The sequence below is a fragment of the Lynx rufus genome, unplaced genomic scaffold (genome assembly GCF_022079265.1).
Source record: "Lynx rufus isolate CCGP_SWC_20201006 ecotype Redwood Valley unplaced genomic scaffold, mLynRuf1.p SCAF_5, whole genome shotgun sequence".
NCBI lineage: Eukaryota > Metazoa > Chordata > Mammalia > Carnivora > Felidae > Lynx > Lynx rufus.
The window spans coordinates 7,331,121-7,355,375 of NW_025814867.1; the positions used below are offsets into that span (position 1 = coordinate 7,331,121).

At 51.6% G+C, this 24,255-nt stretch overlaps 1 protein-coding gene across 2 annotated transcripts; it reads left to right on the forward strand.

Annotated features, from left to right (window-relative positions):
• The first annotated feature begins 12,202 nt into the window (after positions 1-12,202).
• Positions 12,203-22,981, forward strand: SLC25A38 (solute carrier family 25 member 38). 2 transcript variants are annotated; one of them, XM_047099334.1, is made up of 7 exons: positions 12,211-12,655; positions 17,410-17,531; positions 18,090-18,174; positions 18,855-19,034; positions 19,270-19,438; positions 20,850-21,016; positions 22,142-22,981. In XM_047099334.1, exons 1-7 carry the CDS (start codon positions 12,587-12,589, stop codon positions 22,262-22,264), a joined length of 915 nt encoding a protein of 304 aa, XP_046955290.1. In that variant the 5' UTR covers positions 12,211-12,586; the 3' UTR covers positions 22,265-22,981. The 2 variants fall into 2 exon arrangements, with proteins under 2 accessions (XP_046955291.1, XP_046955290.1); XM_047099335.1 differs by lacking the exon at positions 22,142-22,981 and having other exon boundaries at positions 12,203-12,655; positions 19,753-20,942.
• Positions 22,982-24,255: the final 1,274 nt, after the last annotated feature.

Below are 24,255 nucleotides of genomic sequence, written 5' to 3' on the forward strand. Positions count from 1 at the left end.
CTACTCGTTTTAGGAAAGCGTCCGGACAGCTTTATCTTGAAATGTTTAAATCTGTGCTGAGGATAGCCACACTGCTCCTCCAAAGCGTGTAACTTCTGAAAAACATGAGAACTGTCCTTCTTTCTCCTGGTGTAGACACAAATTTGCTTTATTTTGGACATCCCGTGAGTTCTGTTACTACGTTAGGTCGCTAATAACCAAAGACTAGCTCCTCATTCTGAATGTCCAGACCCTGAAATTCCAGTTGAATTAGAACCGAGCAGCAATTTCCTGGTAGTCTGTGTCTTTGTAGAACTTTCGTCATACTGTCATCCCAGTGCTTCGTAAGTCCTCTTTTCCTAGAGTGATTTCTTACATTGATGCCAGTAAGTGTGATTATACGTGTTTGATTGATATTTGTTGAATGAGGGGCACCGGGGTGGCTCAATCGGTTACGCGCCCGACTCTTGGTTTCGGCTCAGGTCACGATCTCGAGGCCTCGTGGGTGTGAGCCCCGAGTCAGGCTCTGTGCTGACAGTGTGGAGCCTGCTTGGGGTTCTCTCTCTCCCCCTCTCTCTCTCTCTCTCTCTCTCTGCCCCTCCCCTGTTTGTACTATCTCTCTCTCAAAATAAATGAACTCAAAATATATACATTTGTTCCGTGAATAAAGGAGTGGGTTCCTGAAACAAGACGAGGTGAGGACCCCTGGTCCTCATACACAGATGCTGAAGTTTTTTGCTCTCTTCCTGGTCACTGTGGATCATCACCCTGGTGACCCTGGCTGGCTGTGCCAGGGTGAAGGCACTGCCCCTTCCCACTTCCTCACTTGTGCTGCACCTGTCTGGTCTGCAGGATTCAGTGGGTGGGTATAAGGAGACTGCAGGAGTGACTGCACACGGCAAAGAGAGAGCATGGAACCAGGAGGCAGGATTCCTGATGCTAGTGTAGGCTCTGCCCAAACCTCACTGTGTCTCCCCTCAAGGCCTTACTGTTCTCACCTGTAAAATGAGCAAGTTGAACCAGGTGGCCGCCAAGGTCCTTTCCTAGCCTAACACCACGTGAGTCTAGGATCATCATGTTCAGACTGCCTTGTACCTGACTCTCAGGCTAATGCAAGCCACACCAGAGAGGTGGGAGATTTTCTGGGGCACAGAACACCTTGAGGAAAATGCCCACACATAAGCTAAGTTTTGCCAACAGTTCTGCATTATTAGAGCCCCCCCTTCCAGCCCAGGGTAAGTGATCTTGATATAGGGGTTCTAACTTACTAGGACAGTGTTAGCAGTCCTACCAAGGTCCGCCCTTTAAGAGACTGCACAAAGCACCAGGACCCCGATAGCCTTGTCCATGACCCACCCACTGTCTTCTCCATGAGTTCGTTATAAAGCTCCATCATGGTGGGGCTCCAGCCGGCATTGGGGAGGGAATAATCCTTACACTGGACCGCAAGTGACTGCTGGAAACCCGAAAAGTCCAAGAAAAGGGGGCAGACTGCGCCTGATGCTATCCGGGTCTGACTCGTTGATTCATGCCTGTATTTAATACTTGCGCCTGTTTTCTCCAGGCAGAGCAAGTACCAACGTCCGGAGATGAGAGAGACCGTGTCAGGTTCCCAGGACTGCAGAAGCAGAAATGCTTCGTGGTAGGGAAGGGCGGCAGGGGAGCCGATCGGAAAGCAAGCCCGGGGACTGAGCTGTCGTGTTAAAGAATTCGGGCTTTATCCAGAAGAGTCATGGGTAGGACAGGGCCATGGTCAGATCTGCATGTTGGAAGGATGCCTACCTGCACATGGGAACTTGCGGCCCGGTTAAACCTCGAGGCTCCTGGTGAGACGGCTGGTACACGATTCAAAGACACACACAATCTTCTGCCTGCCTCTTCCCTGTCCTGCTCCCCCAGGTCCTCCAGGCTTCACTCCTGAGATGGCCCACCTTGGCCGGCCACCCGCTTTATTATGCCTCCTTCCTGCCACATTACAACCAGAGGCTCAACCAGAGACTCCCTTTTCTAGCAGACAGAGGAGAAAACCAGAGGCAAGTGCCCAGCCCTCCTGCCAGGAATTCTGGATAATTCATGATATGGCAACACCTTTTGGTATCTTCTACCTGGTTCGAGTTCCTATTCACTGGTGCCCGTCAGTCCTCCCTGTGCTTACACAGTTGCTGTTTTTTCCTGGCTGGGTTATTGACTCACAGTTACATGCATATGACCTTTCTTACCTACACAGATGGCGAGGGAAATACATAATTTTTTTAATGTTTATTTATTTTTGAGAGAGAGAGAGGGAGACACAGAATCCGAAGCAGGCTCCAGGCTCCGAGCTGTCAGCACAGAGCCCGACGCGGGGCTCGAACTCACAAACCGCGAGATCATGACCCGAGCTGAAGTCGGATGCTCAACCGACTGAGCCACCCGGGCGCGCTGACAGACAGCCTCTTAAGTCTGGGGAAAGGCCTGGTAATGATCTCCAATCCTCCCTGCCCTCCTGCGGGGTTGGGGGGGCGGGGGGCTCTTTTGCCAGCAAGTAGATGATAGTGCAGCATTTGAATTCATTCTCCACGACTCCTTCCCATTATTCCACTGCGCTCCTGGCTGCTTGTCCCTTCACTGCTCTGAGCATCAGTTTTCAAGTCTGTAAAATGAGAATAACACCACCAGCCACATATCCTGCTGTCCCAGAGGCCGGGAGCCAGAACCTGCTGGGGACGGCACTCACGCTCCCCCCTAGCGGTCAGTTTGAGCTGAGGTTTCCCCAGTGGGTTGAAGGAGCACAAATGGAAAAGGGCAGAAGCTTAGAAGGGACGGAGGACATCACTGGATGACATCTGGTTGTTGTTGTTCACGTTTATTCATTTTTGAGCTAGAGAGCGTGAGCAGGGGAGGGGCGGAGAGAGAGGGAGACAGAGGATCCTAAGCAGGCTCTCCACGCGGACAGCAGCGAGCCTGATGCGGGGCTCCAACTCGGGAAACGCAAGATCACGACCTGAGCTGAAGTCAGACGCTCAACGGACTGAGCCACCCGGGTGGCCCTGGGAGACTTCTGATTTTATACATCTAACCTGTCGTGAGAAATCCTGCTCTGAGATTCGCAGCCCAACTGCAGGTGTTGGATGAGTGACTGGAGGCTTCACCCAATCTGATGAAGTCATCAGATGATGAAGTCATCAGATGATGAAGTCATCAGAAGTCATCGCTCGGATGAAGTCTTCGAGACCCTCCCCATTTCCCTTGGAGATGACACTGTAGAGGAAAATCCCACCTAAATCTCAGACGTTGGCAGTCAGAGGAGGGGACGGGTTTGCTTATCTTACGGGAAGGATTTTCATCGGCTAATCCCCGGAGCGGCCCCAAATCAGTGCATTGCCCATTAGTGTGTGTTACTCGGTCGATAGAAAGCGTGGCATCCCGAATTCGTGGGCGGTCCGCTCCTCACGCAGCTGACCTCTTCTCCTCCCTGGAAGCTGCTCCCCTCCCTCAGAGGTGTGTGGGGCCATTCCAAGAGGTGCAGGTGGGAAGCTAGGGCAGTGGGGTATCCTGAGGACCCCCCTCTGGGTCAGGTGCCTTCTGCCCTGGAGACACGCACCACCCCGAGGGTCAGTCTCCGGCCTGAGGTCCCCTCCCTGTCCCAGCTCTCCTCTCTCGTCCAAATGGTGGAAGACTCCCACCTCTTTCCCCGGGGTCACAGAGGGGGAGACCCCGGCTTGGAGGATGGCATCTTTCACAGTGACTCAGAGAAGCGCGTCTGCCTGTGAGAGCCTGGGATCCTCCTGGAGGGCCCATCTGGGTGAGGCCGGGGGACCCTCCCAGCCGGCAGCTCGGATGGGCTTTTTCTTGGCCGAAGAGGAGGGAGGGGGCCCGAGGCTAGCTGGTGAGTCCATGTCTGCTCCCAGCAGGTCCTCGGTGACTGCTGCCCAGAGGAACATAAACGCCATTCTATGGACTCCCCGGAGAAGAGTGACTCCACCTGCCCCCTCAGCGACCCACCCTATTTAGGGACCTCATCTCTGATCCCCGAGCCTCCCAAAGAGCAGTGGAAAATGCAGCGGATTTTAAAAGTGATAAGGACCAAAAGTCCGCATCTTCAGTCCTCGCGCGTGCCAGACCCGGTACCGGGAGTTTGGTTGCATTAATGGCTCATGAAAACTCTTAGGAGGAGATATTGCATTTTCCCCATCTTACAGGTGAAGACACAGACGCCCCAGGTGGTCACGTGCCTGAGGGCACGTGGCTACAAGTGTGGGATTCGGAGTCGGGGCTCTCACCCAGGAGGGAAAGCCGGATTCAGCAGAATTTGAGTTGAGGCTGGCGGTGGAGTGAAAGCCTTCTGCCACGTCCAACAGCTCCTTCCCTCCTAAGCAGGTGCAACTCGCTTCAGAAGTCGCTTGTCTGTCTTGCATGTGTGTTTCTCTCACTTCTCGGCTGCGCAGGAGGGAGGCAAGAATCCGATCCCGGATGGCGGGGAACCTCCAGCATTTCGCCTCACCAGCACTTGGCTGTGCGAAGTGAAACCCCGGGTGACTATTTCTTTCCTTTTCTCCCCTCATCTGGCCCCACAGGATATCCATAGTGGATTATCTGGGCACTGTGATAGATGCCAGTGTTTTTTGTTTGTTTGAGAGAGAGAGAGAGAGAGAGGAGAGACAGAGAGCACAAGCAGGGAGGGGCAGAGAGAGAGAAAGGGAGAGAGAGAAACCCAAGCAGGCTTCGTACTATCAGCGAGGAGCCCGACGCAGGGCTCGAACTCATGAACTGTGAGATCATGACCTGACCCCAACCAAGAGTCTGACACTTAACCCACCCTGGCACCACTGTTTTTCATGATGACACACGATGCGGTCTTTACAGGAACCATGAGCATCACCTTCAAGAGGTCTGTTTCCTTGCCTGGGTCCAAGTGAGGAGTGAGTGGGTGTGGAGTTATTCCATGGGTTATGATGGAAAATAAGGGCTCGTGTAGCCATCCCGATTGCAAAGAGGACCTTCTACTTTAAAAAAAAAAATGTTTATTAATTTTTAAGAAAGGGAGAGACAGACCGAGTAAGAATGGGGAAGGAGCAGAGAGAGAGGGAGACACGGAATCCGAAGCAGTCTCTAGGCTCTGAGCTGTCAGCACAGAGCCCGACGCGGGGCTCGAACCCATGGACCGTGAGATCATGACCTGAGCCGAAGTCAGGCGCTTGACTGACTGAGCCACCCAGGTGCCCCAGGACTTTCTACTTTTGCTCTTCTCATGGGCCAATCTCAGATGTTCCTTTTTCATCCAAGGACAAGGTGACAGGCTTGAAGATGGGTTATGGGTTCAAACATAAACAATCTACGTGGGATGCTGATGAGCTATGTTCGGCCACCCCTGACTTAGGGAACACCAGCCAACGTGCCTGTAACGACCTAAGTCTGCAAATAATTACTGGGCCCCCACTGAAATGATAATTCCCTACGTTTAATTAGCCTCTTACTTAACACTTACATACACGTGATTTCATTTGATCTTTGCTGCAGTCCTGGGAGGTAGGTACTTTTATCTCCGATTTGAGAAACGGGGAAGCTGCGGTGAATACACAGCTAGCAGGTGACACAGCCAGGATCGGATGCCGGTGGCCTGGCCTGCTCCCAAAGGCCACTCTCTCTGAATACTAGCCCTCTCCCTCCGTGGGGTCTCAAGGACACACGGGGAGGAGGAGGACACAGTCTCTGTCCTGCAAGGAGGGGAAGCCAGGTGTATTGGTCAGAGTTGTCCAGAGAAATGTGTATTTACGTGGATATAGACACATATAAAATACTATATTAATATATTAATCAACATAGCTATTATATATATAATATCAGTGCATAGATAGATGGATAGAATAGATTTATTTCAAGGAATCGGCTTAAGCAATGGTGATGCTGGTAAGTCCCAAATCCACGGGGCAGACCATCAAGGCTGGGAACTTTGGGGAGGAACTAAAGCTATCGTCCTGGGGCAGGATTGCTTCGTCCTCAGGGCAGCCTTGGTTCTGTTCTCAAGGCTTCCAGCTGATTACCTCAGGCCCACTTGGATCGTTGAAGATAACCTCCTTTGCTTACAGTGCACTGATCGTAGGTGTGATGAACATTTACCTGCCCAGAAACTCCTAGATTAGTGAGGACTGAATAACTGGGAATTATAACCCTAGTCAGGTTGACCCGTAAAACTCACCATCTCACAGGGAATACTTGTTTACTGACAGGGCCGTCCTGCCAAAGACGGAGATAACTCGCCACGCGTGGATAGGGCCACTCGACGGTTCACAAAGTGTGGGTGGGTCCCACTCACCCCTGTGGGCAATTCAGGCTGGGCAGGGACCGGGAGAAACCAGGTGCTTGTGTTTGTGAACTTGTAGCCAAAGTGTAGTTTCCGTTTCCTCCCTGGGAAGATGGCAGGAAAGCAAGAGGGGCTTGATGGGTGCAGAAGACGGGGAAATGGTTCGTGGCAATGTTGAGGGAGAGGTTTGTGGCTCCCACGGGATGGTTACACACGGAATGCCACAGAGCCTGGGTTTGCTTTACAGCTTCTTTCTTCCGTGGCCCCTGGTATCTCGGCCCTTGGAGTAGAATCCCAGGACTCCCACTCTGCAGGGGCACCCCACGCGCGCGCACGCACACACACACACACACACACACACAGCCTGCTGTTTCACTGCTTTCTCGGAGACCAGCCCATGAACAGCGGTACCGCATTGCTCTGTCTCCTAGCCCGGTCATCCTCCGCTCAGTGGTGAGGCTGCAGGCGATGAGGGAAACAAAGGCCCGAAAACTGTGGCTTAAATTAAGTCCCTTTATAGCTTGCAGCCCACTGAAAGGTGCCAGAGACCCACAGCGTGTGACCCTCCTCAAGAAGTCTATGGCTGCCTTAATGCCTTAATGTTTCCACGTCATTAAAAACTAAGGGCAACTTTATCTTAACAATGGCTAAATCTTCGGGGCCCTGTGAGATCCTGCTATCAGCATCCAGAAAGTCCTTGGAAACCAACTCTATCTCTGTCCCCCTGCCCTCCACAGACTTACAAGCATGTAATCAGTCACTCCTCACAACCCCAGCACCGCTCTTTCTGCCCACGGGTCCTGTCTCCGGGCCTAAATAAAATCACCTTTTTGCACCAAAGACGTCTCAAGAATTCTCAGTCGGGGGGCGCCTGGGTGGCGCAGTCGGTTAAGCGTCCGACTTCAGCCAGGTCACGATCTCGCGGTCCGTGAGTTCGAGCCCCGCGTCAGGCTCTGGGCTGATGGCTCAGAGCCTGGAGCCTGTTTCCGATTCTGTGTCTCCCTCTCTCTCTGCCCCTCCCCCGTTCATGCTCTGTCTCTCTCTGTCCCAAAAATAAATAAACGTTGAAAAAAAAAATTTAAAAAAAGAATTCTCAGTCGGTTGAGCTACCGACTTCTGCTCAGGTCATGATCTCACGGTTTGTGAGTTCGAGTCCCACATCGGGCTCTGTGCTGACAGCTCGGAGCCTGGAGCCTGCTTCGGATTCTGTGTCCCCTCTCTTTCCGCCCCTGCCCCGCTCATGCTCTGTGTCTCTCTGTCTCAGAAATAAATAAACATTAAAAAAGTTCTTTTTAAGAGTTCTTTCATAGCCATTCGCTCACAAACCCCCGTTCATAATTTTATCACTGGCACGGGAGGAAGAAAGGTCTTTCCCTCTTGGCGAAGCCCGAGACAGCAACAGGACCATTCTCTTTGCCAGAGCTTCTGGGAAAGCCATTAGAATCTTTTTCTCCCCCTGCGGGTTTGTGCCCATCTTCAAGACCAGGCACAGAGGATGATTTCCGCCACTGCTGAGGGCAGCCCCGGGCCCTTGGAGATTCTGAAGAATGTTCTTTCAGACTGTTTGGGATGGGAGGGGACGCTCAAATGGAGAGGAGCCTCCACGGGCTATGCCATGGAACCATCATAACACCCGTTCACCTCTCTGGGAGGCCACTGGCTGTAAAGAGGCTCGAGAAGATGGAAGGTGATGTGAAGAACAAAGGCAAAAACACGGAGATGTCATTACATTTCCTTATAACCTGCAACCCACTGGCCAACAGCCGAGGCAGGCTTGTCTCTCCAGGAACCCCTCACTGTTTGACTGGTAATGCTTTGCGAGGGGGAAGAACAGCCTTGGCTCGAGGCTGACTGGGCCTCCAGGACCCCCTAGGTCTTCTGTAGCTTATGAAAAGCCTGTCTGGAAACTTCCCCTTGTCTCCCTTGTCTGTGCCTCCCCCAACTCTCAAGTCTATAGGCAACTGTTCTTCGTGATCCCAGCGCCTCTCTTTCTGCCCACCAGTCCTGTCCCCCGGCTTTAGTAAAACCATCTTTTCTCACCGAAGGCGTCTCAAGAAGTATGTGGAATTGAAGACACACAACATAGGGAAAGGGAAGGAAAGATACGATAAAAAACGGAGAGGGAGACAAACCCTAAGAGACTCTTAGATACAGAGAACAAACTGAGGGCTGCTGGAGGGGAGGAGGGTGGGGGGAGGGGCTGAATGGGGGATGGGCATGAAGGAGGGCACTTGTTGGGATGAGCGCTGGGTGTTGTAAGTCAGAGATGAATCACTAAATTCTACTCCTGAAACCAGTACCACACTGTATGGGAACTAACTTGAATTTAAAGAAATTTATTTAAAAAAAAAAAAAAAAGAATTCTTTCTTGACTGTGGGGCTCCTAACCTCAATATTTTCCACATCAGAGGGGAGGGGACTGTGGCCTGCCACGTGCATCATGTCTCCCCTCTTGACCCCCTCCCGGCTTCCAAGGGCAAAAGGGGGCTCGTTGCCTTGACGACAGTAAAGGGAATCTAGACATTTCCAGAAACAGCTCTGGCTCCAGGCAGACAGGAAAAGTCTCCCTGAGCTGGTTTTCCCGGAAGCATGGGGGACAACTCACTATGGACTCTTCACCCTTCCAGCGACCTTGTCCCCAAGGAAGTGACACAGGTGCATGGCCCTGGAAGGCCCTGGAAGCCTCGTCTCCTCCAGGCCTGGAGGGCAGGGAACCAAAGCTGCCTTGGGAGCAGATTCTGTCTCTCCCATCCAGTTTCCCATGCTTATGCCAGCCTTTTCCTTCTTGGATGGTGGAAACTCCAGATGTCAATAAAACTTGTGAATAAAACTCTAAGAGGGTGTTATGTAACCTGGATAGAGAGTGACTACAGTCACCGGGATGGGAAAACCTCATGAAATCTTTTTCTTTTTTTTAATTTTTTTAAAAAAATGTTTTTATTTATTTTTGAGACAGAGAGACACAGAGCATGAGCAGGGGAGGGGCAGAGACAGAGGGAGACACAGAATCCGAAGCAGGCTCCAGGCTCCGAGCTATCAGCACAGAGCCCGACGCGGGGCTCGAACTCACGGACCGTGAGATCGTGACCCGAGCCGAAGTCGGCCGCTCAACTGACTGAGCCACCCAGGTGCCCCAAGCATCATGAAATCTTAACACCCAACTCAGCAAAAGGGGCCAGATGGGGTTTGGGAGACTTACTGTGTAACTGGGGGATGTTAGGTCATAGAAGCAAAAATCACCTTCCGCCGACTGCAAACAAGTCAGGAAAGCTATGCCTGATGTTAATGGCCTTGTTTTTGGAATTCTTTTATTTTTTTATTTTTTGAGAGGGAGAGCACGAGCTGGGGAGAGGGGCCGAGGGAGAAAGAGAGAGAATCTTAAGCAGACTCCACACCTAGCGCAGAGCCCGACGCGGGGCTTGATCTCAAGACCCTGGGATCATGACCTGAGCCGAAATCAAGAGTCGGACGCCCAAACACCTGAGCCACCCAGGCGCCCCAGTGACCTTGTCTGGAACTCAGGTCACACACCATGTTTTCACCGTATATTTTTCTTCTATTTTTTAACTCACTGCTCCAAGTTCTGCCATTAAGTATTGCTCCAAAACCCTCCTCATCTGCTAATGGGTAATGCTTCTGCACATTATCTCATACATTTCCCAATCTCCAAGAACATGGGAGGGGGTTTGGAGGGGCTGGGGGGCGGGGCAGGACTCTGGGTTCCAGGGTTGGGAGTGTGGTGGGAACAGATACCGAGGAGGGAAAGCTGGAAGGCACGTACCACGCTTGAAAGCCAGCCCACTTCTTCTGAGCCCGGAACCAAGCCCTCCTGCTGGTGGTAGGGCGGCCAGCGGGCAGGGGCCTTTCACTCTGGGCCCCCATTCCCAGAGTGGCCAAGAGCAGTCTCTGAAATCCGCCAATCCACTCTGTTTCTCAAAAGTAGAAACCCTTGCCCTCTGGGGGAAAATGTAGCTGTTCCTTTAAAAAGAAGTTTCAGGGGCACCTGGGTGACCCAGGTAGCTGAGCGTCTGACTTTTGATCTCAGCTCAAGTCTTGATCTCCCGGTTGCGAGTTCAAGTCCCACGCTGGGCTCTGCACTGGGTGTGAATTCTAGTGAAAAATAAAAGTTTCATGGCGCCTGGGTGGCTCGGTCGGTGAGGAGTCTGACTTCATGATGATCTCACAGGTCATGATCTCAGGTCATGATCTCACAGTTCCTGGGTTCAAGCCCCGTGTTGGGCTCTGTGCTGACAGCTCAGAGCCTGGAACCTGCTTTAGATTCTGTGTCTCCTTCTCTCTGCCCCTCCCCTGCTCATGCTCTGGCTCTGTCTCTCTCTCAAAAATAAAGAAACATTAAAAAAAAATTTTTTTTAAGTTTCTACTTAAAAATAAAAGTTTTAGCTTAGATATTGACACTGCACAAAGAAAATGAGCCTTGCCCTTAGAACGAGGGATAGGAAAGGTTTTAACAATCACCAGCCAGACTTGTATATGTATTTCTACGTTTTTTAAAACATTTATTCGTTTTTTGAGAGAGAGGGTATGAGTGGCAGAGGGGCAGAGAGAGAGGGAGACACAGAATTGGAAGCAGGCTCCAGGCTCTGAGCTGTCAGCACAGAGCAATGCGGCTCGAATTCATGAGCTGTGAGATCATGACCTGAGCAAGTCAGACTGAGCCAGCCAGGCGCCCCTGTATATGTAATTTTTTAATGTTTATGCTTTGCTTAATCCCTTCTGGAGATAAAGAACTACTTTCTTGCTGTTCCTTGTGCCTTAATAACACAGAAATGAAGCTTAAAATAACAGCATCTTGCTCCCTAAATTATAAGTATCTTTCCTGACCTACATTTCCCCCTAGTGGAGAATGAATGCTAGAAAGTAGCAAAAATTGTCACGAAAAGTTATTCTGCAGGTAACCAGGTACATTGAAGTTGTGTGCCTGCTTTTTTCGACAGGAGTGTCAGGATCCCAGTAGCAATACTTTCCCATGTGTCTCCCAGACAAGGAATGATGGGAAGGTGGGAGACCATAAAGGTTATTCCCACAGTCCAGATGAGAGATAAACCATGATCTGAAACATCCAGACCAGCGTGGTCCAAAAGACATGTAGTGTGAGCTACACGTGTAATTTTAAATTCTAGTAGCCATATTAAAAAACAGAAAAAGCTGGGGCGCCTGGGCGGCTCAGTCGGTTGGGTGTCCGACTTCGCTCGGGTCATGATCTCACAGTCCGTGAGTTCTAGCCCCGTGACGGGCTCTGTACTGACAGCTCAGAGCCTGGAACCTGCCTCGGATTCTGTGTCTCCCTCTCTCTCTGTCTCTCCCTTGCTCACACCCTGTCTCTATCAAAAAATGAATAAATGTTAAAAAACAAAAAAAGATGGAAGAAGCAGCATGCAAAATTAATTTTAATAATATGCCTAACTTGATATATCCAAAATATCAGGTTAATATAATAATAATATAATTATTATAACGTAATAATATAACGATTATTAATAAGTTATTTTACCATATTGCTGTAAGTCTCGAAATGTGGTGCACGGATTACTTAACAACACTGGTCAATTCTAGGCTACATTCCCAGCGTTCAAGAGGAAACGTGCGTCTGCCAAGACAATAAAGTGTTTAACGGAAAGTTATTCCACACTGCTTCCGTTTTTTAATACAAATTAACTAAAATTAAATACAATGCAAAATTCTGGTCCACAAGCACACGAACCACACTTGAAGTTCAATAGGCACGGAAGGCTCCAGGCTACCTTATGGGGCAGGGCAAGTCTCTACAGCAAAGGAGCTCAGCTCAAATCTCGCACCAGACCTTGCAGCTGGAGGGAGGCCTCCGCGCAGACGCGCCTTCAAGCTCAGGGCAACCGCGGGCCCTGCAGTTCTGGACGTCTCCGCTAGGTGGCACTAACGCGAACCCGTTCACCCGCTCCAGACCGGCGGCGTCCAACCCCGGAAGCGAAATCCCACGGTTCCGTGCAGTTCCTCCGGCTTTCTCCACCCCCTCCCCGGTGCATCCTGCCTGTTCTGGGGTCCAGAAGCGTGTTACAGGGCGGGATGGGCGGGAGAGCAGAGCCACGGCCTCTGCGGAGCAAGTGAAGAGCTGCGAGAAGTTCCCGGGGCGGCGCGCCTAGCCACGCAGGGGCGGTGGGAGCGCGGGCCCGGCCCCCGACCGGCGCGGACGGCAGAGCCGCCGCCTGACCGCGTGGCGCCCCACCACTGCGGCCGCGTCACCCTCGCCCCCCGGGGTCGCCAGCGCTGGCCCGAGCTCCTACTGACGGCACACTGAGCCCGGCGCACTTGCCGGCCTCGTCTCCAATGATTCAGAAGTCACGCCCGGCGCTGCTGCAGCCTCAAGATGTCGGAGACAGGGTGGAGACGCTTATGGTAAACTGCGGGGAGTGGAGGCACGGGTTGGCCGCTCCGGGACCGCTGGCTCGTGGCGGGGTGGGGGGGAGGGATATTCTGGAGGTTGCCAAGGGTCAGCGGCCCTCTGGGAGCCTTTTCCGCTCTCCAGATGCGCGCAGAACAGGTTGGGGACGTGGCGCAGGAGGGATGGATTGACTAAGGGAATTGAAGAGGGTGGGGCGAGGGAGGAGAGCAGTTGCAGCCCTCCTTAGGACCGGCTGGCGAAGGTCTCGCTGATGTTTGATGTCTGGGTAGAGTGGGCAAGGAATTGCCGGGGTCTTGAGGGTGTCGGCGAGTGTGCCCGCGCGACACTGAACGACGTGAGAGCGCTACCGGACGTTGCTTTTGAGTTCGATTCCCAGAGTGACCGTGGTGGGGAGGGCGCTCGGGCAGGTATTTGGACCGTCGCAAAGACCGCGGGTAGCAACAAGCCTGAGAAGAGGTGGCTGCTGGAGCGACGTGGGTCCACTGCGCCCGCGGCTCGGGCGGGAGATCACGGTCTGGGTCTCCGCTTCCCGGCCGGCGGGGAACTAGAGCGGCAGGCCTGGCCGCGGGGCCACGCCCCCTGCGTCTGGATTGGCTGCAGTGGTCGTGCCGCCGGGCCTCCATTGGTGGAGACGGAGGCGGGGCCGCCGGAGTTACCGCTCGCGGGGTGTGCAGGCGGGAAGCCGCGTGGTTTAGCGCTGGGAGGGGCGGGGGCGCTGTCCGCCCTCACCCTGAGGTTGTGGTTTCGTCTACCAGCTCTGGCGGGCGGGGTCAGAGGTGTTTTGTTTCGTTTCTTTTTTAATCCTTAATAAAGGTCACCACTGGGGTTCTACATCTCCTTTCAGCTCTGACCTCGAGATCTGAATTGGATTTACGATTTAATTTTTTAAAGGGGAGTAAATTGCTTGGGGAATCTATTTACTATCTGTTTAAGTACTTTTTTTTTTTTAACGTTTATTCATTTTTGAGAGACAGAGACAGAGCATGAGCGGGGAAGGGGCAGAGAGAGAGGGAGACACAGAATCCGAAGCAGACTCCAGGCTCTGAGCTGTCGGCACAGAGCCCGACGCGGGGCTGGAACTCAAGAACTGCGAGATCATGACCTGAGCGCAAGTTGGATGCTCAACCGACTGAGCCACCCAGGCGCTCCTATGCTTATGCTTTTGTGTACTGTGTATCATTTGGTTGTTTTTGCCCCGGTTCCTCAAAAAACCAAATTGTTACTCCTTGTTGTTAACTTGAATAACTTGAAAAGAAAATCAAACATGCCTTCAAAGGATGTGCTTGCCATAGGACAAGATCTTAAGCCTATTCAAATGAAAAGTGTAAATTCTGGTTGTTTTTTTTTTTTTTTAGTTTTTTTTTTTTTTTAACATTTGTTTATTTTTGAGAGAGGGCGAGTGTGAGTGGGGTGGAGGGAGCAGAGAAAGGGACAGAGAATCTGAAGCGGGCTCTGGGCTAAGGGCAGAGCCAGAGGCAGGGCTCGAACTCACGAACTGTGATATCATGACCTGAGCTGGTCAGATTCTCAAAGGACAGAGCCACCCAGGTGCCCCAATTCTGTTTTTCGGTTTTTGTTTTTTAAATAATGCTACTACGTGTGTGTGTGTGTTTTAACTATTAGAGGTTAGTTTATACTGCTGGTATATATTTAGCATCTGCTGTGTGCTAATGGACCTGGAAGTTTACAAAGTTAAAGAAGTTACGGACTCTACTCTTTATTCAAATATTTATTAAACCAATAACATCTCCAAGCTTTGTGCTGTGAAAATGAAGACATAAAATAGTTGCTACAGTGGGGGGAGGGGGTGTACTTGGAGCATGCACGTGAAGGACAGCAGCCTGAAAACAAATTCCATACAATACCTGTGAGAGCCTTGGGGAAGCCGCACCGCACCAAGAACTTCTCAGAAGCTGTAAGCACCTTGTCATTCCTACAGCCTTACTGGAGCAAAGGGCTGAAGGGAGCCCGTCCTGGGAAGGGGCGGGCTGAGCCCACTAAGCCTTATCCTATGGAATTGTGCTCAAGGGAGAGCCATATGCAGATTTCCTGTAGATGACATGACTCATCCATTTTTGGCTGTGGGGCCCCATTTTGACTGTGCACCAGGCTCGGTGGTCGGTGCTGGAGGTACCGTCGTGAACAGGACAGCTAGTGGCCTCTTCTGTCCTCGACCCAAGGGAGGTGGGCTCAGGTGCAGTGGAAGTATTGGAGGAGGAGCCTGAATGCCAGTGGGGGGCGGGGATTCGGGGCTTTCCCACAGCAGGGGAGATCTGGGCAGAGGCCCCCCCTCCCCCGATGAATCAGAGGCGAGAGGAGCTAGGATGGGGTTTTCTGAGGCTAGAGGAAGGCAGAGGATCCCTTCCGGCTGCGCCCTATGCAAGAGGGAGGAGGAGGCTGAGAACACAAGCCAAAAAGGAAAGCAGGGGCCCCTCGATTCATGGGAGGCCTTGTAAGCCTAGCCAGTGGCTTCAAACCCTGTGACTTAGGACACATTCATAACCGCTGTGAGCCCCAGTTCCGTCTGTAAAATGGGTTTAAAGATTTAGCTTTTCAAAGGGCTGTGAGATCTTGAGGTGCTATGCACAGATGCCTCATCCAGTGCTGCTCCAGTTCAGGGGAGGGTGGCTTCGTCGGGTTGAGGCTGGAGGTTGCCGAGGAGGCCGCTGAGATCCACGGGGGCAGGCTCTGGGGACACTGAGGGTCATCAGCCGGACTCAGTCCTGAAGCAGTCAGTACAGCTGATGGGATTTTGGAGCGGTGGTGGGGTCCGGAGCTGACCGCCAAGAAAGAGTTCCTGAGACATCTTCAGGGCAAAAAGGCGCACCGGAGCCTGGAGGCCTGGCTACGGTCAAGCTAGGGTTGTTTTTCCCTCCAGCAAAGTGTTAACATCTTTAAGACCGCAGGGAGTTCCTGGAGAACTCTGCCGGCCTCAACTGTCAATGGGCTGCAGGTTATAAGGAAATTTAATTTTATCTGCCATTTCCTTCTGCATTTGCTGAGGAGTCTTACGCGACTCCCAAATGGGCTGCTGGGATATCTTGTGGGGTGGAGTGGGGGCAAGAGTGTGGGCAACAGTTGGCTGGGTTTCCATTTTGGAGTGTGAGCTGTAGATGCCTGGGGGCGTTTGGGGGAAGTGCTGGGCTTGGCCGTGGGCGTTGGTGTGCGGGTGTGGGTGAGGTGGCCCCCGAGGGGCTGTGGCTGGAGGAGATAAGAGGAACCACCGCCACCTGGCTGAGGGAAAAGGCGAGGGGAGCCGAAAACCAAGAGGCAGCCAGCTGTTTGAAATGTGTCCCAGAGGAGGCCGAGTAAGAGTAAGAGAAGGCCCGGGGTGGGAAAGGGATCCTTGGTGAGCATGAGAGGGGCACCTTTAGCTGGATGGCAAGTCGTGGGGGCTGAGGGGTGACCAGCCAAAAGGGAGGGGAGGTGATGTGGCATCAGGCTGGAAAGACGGGGGTTCGAGGCTCACTGCCAGGCAGAGTAGAGGATGCCAGTTGTTTGTGCCCTTTACACATGGCTTCCAAGTTATCGGAAGGAGCAGGACACCCCTTCTGGCGGGACAGGGAATGGTGTGCCGGCAGACCGGTGAGGTATACATTTTGCTTGGTCGTACGTGTTGTCTTACTAATTCTGTCACCCCTTCGATATTTTGCAAGCCGTTTGAGCAGAGTTATAACCTCCAGTATTTATCATCTGAACTCATTTCGTCTCTTAAGTGGGTTCAGTTATCATGGGAGACCTGCTCGTCTGCTAGAAACGTGGAGTGATCTCTGTCCCCTGGGGGACAAATAACCACAGGTTACAAACATTTTCGTTCTGGGTTGGTGGCTATGTGTGTATAACCGGTGACTTCATCTTAATAGCGTCTTAGGGCCACAGCGTACCATTTATTGAAAAATAATAGTGCAAATGCCATTTAATGAGGGGAGAGAAGGAAGGTCTTTTAGGATGGAGTTTGCCCAGTGTCTCCTTTGGAAAAGAGGCCTTTTCTTCTGTGGTTGGGTTTTTTAAAGTGCCTTTGTCACACATTTGTGATCGAGCGGATTCTGAGGCAAGCTTTGAGACCTCTAGTGTGTCGGGCTCAGAGGAAGTACATCTAGCCCTTGCCCCTTCTGGTGGTGCCTCTAGATTAGCCAGCGTGTGCGACTGTCCTGGTTTAAAGGAGAGCCACCAAACCCGGGGGTGGCTGCTGGTCTACTGGACTGTCTGTGATCTGCTTAGGTGGCAGGGAGATGCGTGGATAGGAGAGAGAAAGGGAAAGCTTTAAGTTAAGAAAGTTCATAGGTTTTTCAGGAAGTAGCCCATGTCTTACATTGAAACTGAACTTGCGGTTTCATTTCTCTGTCTTGCTCCTATAAATATCTACAGGTTTGATAACCAAGAGACCCCGGTGACCTTGGTTCAGACACTCCCCTTCAGTTGACTTTGCTCTGTGAAGATAAGGAGATGGCCAATAACTTGTCTCTAGCTAGACCGAGGGAGGTGTGGTTGGGGGCCTGATGTTCCTGGCTCCTTCTCAGCACTAGGGCTGGAGAGATCCCAACAGCAGGATGTTATGTTCTGCACAACATGCCAGCGCCGTTCATTCCTGGGAACACTTTTCCCTTCTCTGAAGTGGGAAGGTAACACAGAGCACCACCGGACGGTTTTCTAAGCCACCCCTAGAGAGCAGTTGACTGGTCTCGGGTGGAGAAGGCTGAGGCCCGGGGCGACAGAGTTGCTGACCCAGCGTTCTCTTGCCCTGCAGCTACATCCGGTGATCAAAGCTTTCCTGTGTGGCTCCATCAGCGGGACCTGCTCCACCCTCCTTTTCCAGCCCCTAGACCTCCTCAAAACTCGCCTGCAGACTCTCCAGCCCCCAGCCCATGGGTAAGGCCTGCCGCCCCCCATTTCTTTGAGGAACTGGTTTCAGCAACTTCTCTCAGACACCCGGGCCTCTCAGCGATGTTAAGTCAACGCCCATCCTGCTGGATGCTTCGAGAGAAACACAGGCCAGGCCCAACTTTTCGCCCACCTCTTCTTCGACATTTCCTGTTAATTGAATGGGGGGACATTCGCATTTTCTCGTGCTAGCCTGTAATGTTTTAACTGTGCTGTCTGCTACGAGACGTGTGGGTGGTTTTCTGGAAATAATACAAATGTTAAGTGGCTCTTTTATGCCCCTGCTGGGCCTGGCACTGTGGGAAGTATACGACACGCATGCAAAATGGGAGCTCATCCTTCCAGTGTGAATGGACAGATCGACATGTACGCGCCAAACCACGAACGTAGCCGAACTCGGAGTTACCCCAAGAGGTGTTGCCGAGACGCCCGAGCGTTCTTAGGAAAGAAGTCCCGCAAAGCAGTCTTTGGGTGGGGAGCTCTTTTACGAGGATGGGGGTCTAAGTCATTTTTTTTCTTCTGTGTCTCCGTTCTGTCTGCTTTCAGATCCAGGCGTGTTGGGATGCTGGCTCTTCTCTTGAAGGTGGTTCGCACGGAGAGCATTCTGGGCCTTTGGAAAGGGATGTCTCCTGTAAGCTGCGTTTTGGGTCTTCTCTTGCACCCTTTGCTGTAATAGCCAGCCATTTCTCATGCACCTCACGTATCCTCTCGTTAGGATAGGTGAGCGTCCTACGAGGTCGTCGGTTGGTCTCCTGCTGCTAGCTCTGAGGGCTCAGGGAAGGAAATGGGACGTCTGTATGCCCTTTGGGGGCAAGCGGCAGAGCAGATGCAGCTGGTGCCCTCAGCTGCCAGCATGTCCTTGTCCTTGCCCTTCAGAGCACGCAGGCCACACCTGCATTTCTTTACCTGCCGGCTTTCCTGGCCCTAGGAAGTCACTTTGCCGGAAGTGCCAGGGAATTAACGCTCACCCAGGCCCGCAGCAGCCCTTTAGTCGACGGAAGATGACACTGGATACTTAAAACTCTCACTCACCCTCCTCAGATGGCGGGGTAACAGGGAGGCGCCCTACACCAAGATTCCCAGAGTTCCCCAAAGGGATTGAGTTGCCCGGGGCGGTAGTGGCTTAGGGAACACGCCCTTTGTCAGCTGCCTTCCCTCCTGTCTCTCACTTCCCCTTTCTCTTCTTGGTGTCCCTCCGCACCTTCAGTCTAGTCACGCAAACCTTGGCCTTGTTTTGGGAAAAGCCGGCTAAGACGGTGTCTTACTGTGTCAGCCTTTGACTTCTTTCCCCCCCTCTGACGTTTTCTGCAGTCCATCGTGAGGTGTGTCCCCGGCATTGGTATCTACTTCGGCACCCTCTACTCCTTGAAGCAGTACTTTCTGCGAGGCCATCCACCAACCGCCCTGGAGTCGGTCATCCTGGGAGTGGGCTCTCGCTCAGTTGCAGGGGTCTGCATGTCACCCATCACTGTGATCAAGACCCGTTACGAGGTGAGTCTGACTGCTCTAGGCCTCAAGGCTGGGTAACCAGAGGCACTGGACCGCCGTCCGATGTCCACCCCCGATTTAGAATCGAAAATAGAGGCTGCTGTGGTCTGAGAACCCAAGCCACGTGGGAACCAGAGCCTCCGGTGCCCCGGTAATGCCACATACCCTGGAGTCGCATTGGTTGTTACTCCAGCCCGGGACCGCCCTGCCAGCCACTGGTCCTGTGCTTCCCTTGCAGAGCGGGAGGTATGGCTATGAGAGCATCTACGCAGCCCTGAAGAGCATCTATCGCAGCGAGGGGCACCGGGGACTCTTCAGTGGCCTGACAGCAACACTTCTGCGTGACGCACCCTTTTCTGGAATCTACCTGATGTTTTACAACCAGACCAAAAACATCATGACCCACGGTACGGACGGTCGAAGGTGTGGCGGGGAAGAGAGAGCTCCGGGACCGCAGATCCTCCCTGCTTCCTCTGCTGTGCGACACTGTTTAATGTTCTTAGCAACTCCAGATTCTTGGCAGAGTTTTAGGAACTGAGCCATGTCAGGTGCTGGGATGCAGTGGTGGTCATGATAGACTTGGTCCCTGCCCCCTCCAGTTTAGAGTCTCTTATGGCAGAGTACTGGTAGTACTAAAATTCTTGAGTGGGGTAGGCGGTGAAGGAAAGCGTGTTTCGCAGAAGTCCTGCCATAATACTTTGCAGAGTTACCCCATCTTTAGATTGCTGGGTCCTGCCCAGGGCCTCCTGCATCAGAAGCTTTGGAACAAGACCTGGGAGTCTATTCCTCAAGAAGCAGTTGGTGGGATTCTCATCAGACAAGTCTGGGAAACGCCAGTAGGGTAGGAGCTGGAAGGAAAGTACCATTTCACCTCCATTGCTGTGTTCCCAGTTAAGAGTGGTTTTGAGCCTCTGTTGGGGTGGACAGAAAGGTGCCAAACCTCAGGCGTTCTGGCAGACCCACCCCACCAGCAAGCTCATCTGGATACGACAAGGACACAATCAGTGGGCAGCAAACGTTCACCCAGGCGGAGCCAGGTGCTAATGGAAACACGTTCTGTGGCATGAACCTGTGTTCAGTAAGGGGTCTCTGGATAATTCGAGAAAGGATATGCAACCAAGGTCACGTAAGTGGGAAAGCTGGCATGCCATCATGACAGTGGTGATCAGGTACAGTTGGGGTGCTTTTTAGGAGGCTTCCTGCTCCGCCCAAGGCACCGGGGGCCGTGACACTGCAGGTCACAGCCTTCATTTTGCCATGGAAAGTTAGGGCAGTAAGGGAGCTTGGATGTACACTTTTGATTTCTCTATATGTATAATTGTTTATTCCCATCTGTTTAAGAGCAAGTTGCAGGAGTGATGCCCCTTTACCCTTAAATATCTCCATGTCAGGAAGCTCATGACATTGGTTTGACCCACTGTGGGCGATACTAACTTTTTATCACTTGGACAAGATAGTGTCTCCACTGAAAACTCACTTTTTCTTTTGTCATTTGTAAGCGTCTCAGTGGGGAGATACTTGGAGTCTGTATACATCTATATAAAACATCCTGTTCCTTTCATTCATATGTTTTAGCCCGTGATTCTTGCCCGAATGAATTATGATGGCGATAGTTGTAAAAAAAAAAAAAAAAAAAGGCGAATTTTAACTCCCACTACTCCATCTACACATAGTGTACCTTTAAATGTTTATTTCTTAACCTTGTCTGAATCTACATCCTTCTAACTTTGGGGAAGGATTAGTGGTCAACTTAGTAGGGATACTTCGGAGTTGAGTGGGATTTATTTATAACCGAATGTTGCCTTTGTCCTATTTCAGACCAGTTGGATGCAGTCCTTATTCCTGTTGTAAATTTCAGCTGTGGGATCTTTGCTGGTATTCTGGCCTCCTTGGTAACTCAACCTGCGGATGTCATCAAAACTCATATGCAGCTCACCCCAATGAAATTTCGGTGGATTGGCCAGGCGGTGACCCTCATTTTCAAAGTAAGGCTATGGACTAAATATTGGTTCTTACTGGGGTTATGGCTCTGTCTAGAGCAGTATCTTGTGCCCTTTACACATTAGAATCACTTGGGGAGCTTTAAAACGTCCCCACTCCCTGGGGCGCCTGGGTGGTTCAGCCGGTTGAGTGTCCAACTCTTGATTTTGGCTCAGGTCATGATCTCACAGTTCATGAGTTTGGGTTCCACACTGGCGGTGTGGAGCCTGCTTGGAATTCTCGCTCTCCGTGGTTTGCATTCTCTCTCTCTCTCTCTCTCTCTCAAAATAAATAAATAAACTAAAAAAGAAAAGTCCTCACTTCCAGATCATAATCTGGGCTGGTGATATCTGAATGCCTGGGAGCAGGTGAAGCCCGGATCAGTAGTTAAGTTCCCTAGTGATTCCAAGGTGTTGCCAAGGTTGAAATCACTGCTAAAAACCTATGGTTGGTTGCGGGGAGTTTTTGGTGGTGGGTGGGGGAAACTGACTACATTAGGACAACCAGTTATATTCGTTAAACTTGGAATTGCTGGGATCCACCCCAGACCTATTGAATCAGGTGAGCAGGGAGGGTCTAGTCATCCGATCAAGGACCTAGGAGGAACCAGAGTCCCCAAAAAGCCGCACAAACACATTATTTTGTTTCTAGAAATTTGCTCTAGAGGAGTAACAGGCGTTTTGTCTCTAATTCTTATATTACGAAACTATGGAAAGAAGCTCCCTCCAGGCAGACAAATCATCATAAAGGCACCTGTTCCTCTAGCCTGGAGCCAGGGCCCGGGGCTTGGCATGCAGACCGAGGTCGGGGACTCAGCCGCCAGCTGGCGCTTGGTGCCTCTGTGAGCTGTGTAAGCTGCACAGCGGTATAGGGCAACCCTTGATGAAGATTTTCAGCCGAGAAACGCATTCCCCTGGATAAAGCAAGAAAGCTTCGCAAATGTGCCAAAAAAACCCTCTTCGAGTTCACTGCCTTCTTGGGTCCATTATTCATACTCTTGGCATTATCTATAAAAGTCTGAAAATGAAGACTCAACAATGGGGTAGCGGAGACCCTCGCTCTTGTGTGCTAGGGGTGTTCATTGTATTGCCGCTTTGCTTCCAGAGTGTTGACGTTCATTTTCCTTGTAGGATTATGGGCTGCGTGGCTTCTTCCAAGGTGGCGTTCCCCGGGCCCTCCGCAGAACTCTGATGGCAGCAATGGCATGGACAGTCTACGAGGAGATGATGGCCAAGATGGGCCTGAAGTCCTGACCGAGAGGGGCCTGGGGACAGATGGGCTCTGTTGCCTTGCCCGGCTCTTGCCAAGGGCTGCTCCGTCTCACTGTCCCGGAGTTAGAGGATGTCCTGTCTGGAAAGCCAGGCAGCTACGTCACCTTCAGTTACCCAGTTTGAGTAGAGAATAGATGGGCCCGACTCAAGCCTTCAGGATCTCCCGAAAGAGGTGTTACTGATGCATACCGCGCGCTAGGGAGTTAGGAGAGGGTTTGCCCATCCTGCAGGACTTCTTAAAAAGGGGTTTCTGGAGAGAGCTCTGTCAGGTGGCTCCGCTTCACCTACACCCACCTACACCAGGCTGCCGTTTGGATCTGTCCTTGGGCAAGGAATCGCACCGCCAGAGAATCCGCGGACTGGCGCTGCGGCCGAGGCGCTCCAGTGGGGGAAGCCCATCTGCTGGGAGAGGGGTCCTTGTCACCAGGCTGAAGGCTGTGTCTGGGGTGCTGTTAGGACGAGGGGAAAAAAGATGTTGCTACTTAACTGGTGGTTACTTAATCACCTGGAGAGCCTCTAAAGAAGTGGGGACAGTGGCTTCTTAGCCTGTAAGTGTCCAAATAACGTTTTTTTGTTCTTGGCCTCCGCCCTGTTTTAATTCTGAATTGTTCTGGCATTTTTTTTTTTTTTTTCTGCTGCTAAAATTCACATAAATAAAGTGAAGCACTTTATCACTGAAAACTGTTTGGAAAACCTCAATAGTGTCCCCTCTGTGTTCTAAAATAACCAAATTAATCCAAGGCGGCTGGCTCTTGACCCATATAGGTCCTTCGACCTAAACATCTTTTAAAAAGCTTTATTTCACACATTGTACCATCCCCTCATTTCAAATAAACCAATCCGTGATTTTTGGTAACTTCACTGAGGGGCTCAACCATCACTACAGATCCGTTTTAGAACGTGTTCAGCCCCCAAGATCTCAGATTTAAAGATCTCATTCTGAGCCCCAGCCGCTGGGAACTATTGATCGCTTTCCGTCCATCACTTGCCTTTACTGTGCGCTTCCTATGAATGCAGTCGTACAATTTGTAGTTTCGCATCTGGTTTCTTTCGCTTAGCGTAACGCTTTTGAGGTTCATCCATGTGGCACGTTCAGCACTGTCCTTTGTTGTGCGCGTGGCCACATAACATCGTACTATCCATTCCTCAGTTGAGGACTACTTGAATTGTTTCCACTTTGGGGCTCTTAGGAATAATGCCACTGTGAACGTTCACGTACAAGTGTTTGTGTGGACCTAGCTTTTCATTGCTCTTCTGGAAGTATGTGCCTAGGAGGAGAACTGCGGGATCATGTGGTGGCGGTGTTTAACCGTCTGAGAAACTCCCAGACTCCAGACCATCCTCCGTTCCCACCAGCAGTGCGGAAGCGTTCTGATTTCCCCACATCCTCCTCCACACGTTATTGTTTGTTTTATTTATTGTAGCCACTCGAGTTGGGTACCCAGGCTTTTCTATCAACTTTTCAACTTCGGAAAGAGCCATACGTAAGAAAGCAGACAGCAGAAAGAAGATTGGTCTCCTGGTTAAGGATATGGGCTGTGATCTAGGTGGCCCAGATGGAAAGCCTGGTTCTCTACTTATTTAGACACACTTTGCAACTGTTCCTGTAAAGCGGGGATCGGGATATTCCCTACCTCCTAGGGTGATGGTGAGGGTTAAAAGAGCAGATGTTTCTGCTGCACTGTGGTAGGTTCCTGGGGCCGCACAACCAGTGACCAGAAATTGGGTAGCCTCTGGCAGAAATTTGTTCTGGAGCCTAAGAGTCTTCAAGTCAAAGTGTCAGCAGGGACATAATTTTCTCTGAAGGCTCTAGGGGAGGACAGTTGTGGCTTCTGGTGGTTGCTGGCAATTCTTGACACTCGTCACTCCAATCGGCCTCCGTCTCCACAAAGCCTCCCGTCTGTCCATCTGTCTCTGTGTCCAAATTTCTTTGAAGGACACGAGTAACTGGATTCGGGCACACCCTACTCTAG

Excerpts from the sequence above, each read along its gene's own strand:
- SLC25A38 (XM_047099334.1), top strand. The coding sequence starts at position 12,587 with ATGATTCAGAAGTCACGCCCGGCGCTGCTGCAGCCTCAAGATGTCGGA. Across the intron at positions 17,532-18,089 it reads CTCCAGCCCCCAGCCCATGG|ATCCAGGCGTGTTGGGATGC; the intron begins GTAAGGCCTGCC and ends GTCTGCTTTCAG. Across the intron at positions 19,035-19,269 it reads TGATCAAGACCCGTTACGAG|AGCGGGAGGTATGGCTATGA; the intron begins GTGAGTCTGACT and ends CTTCCCTTGCAG.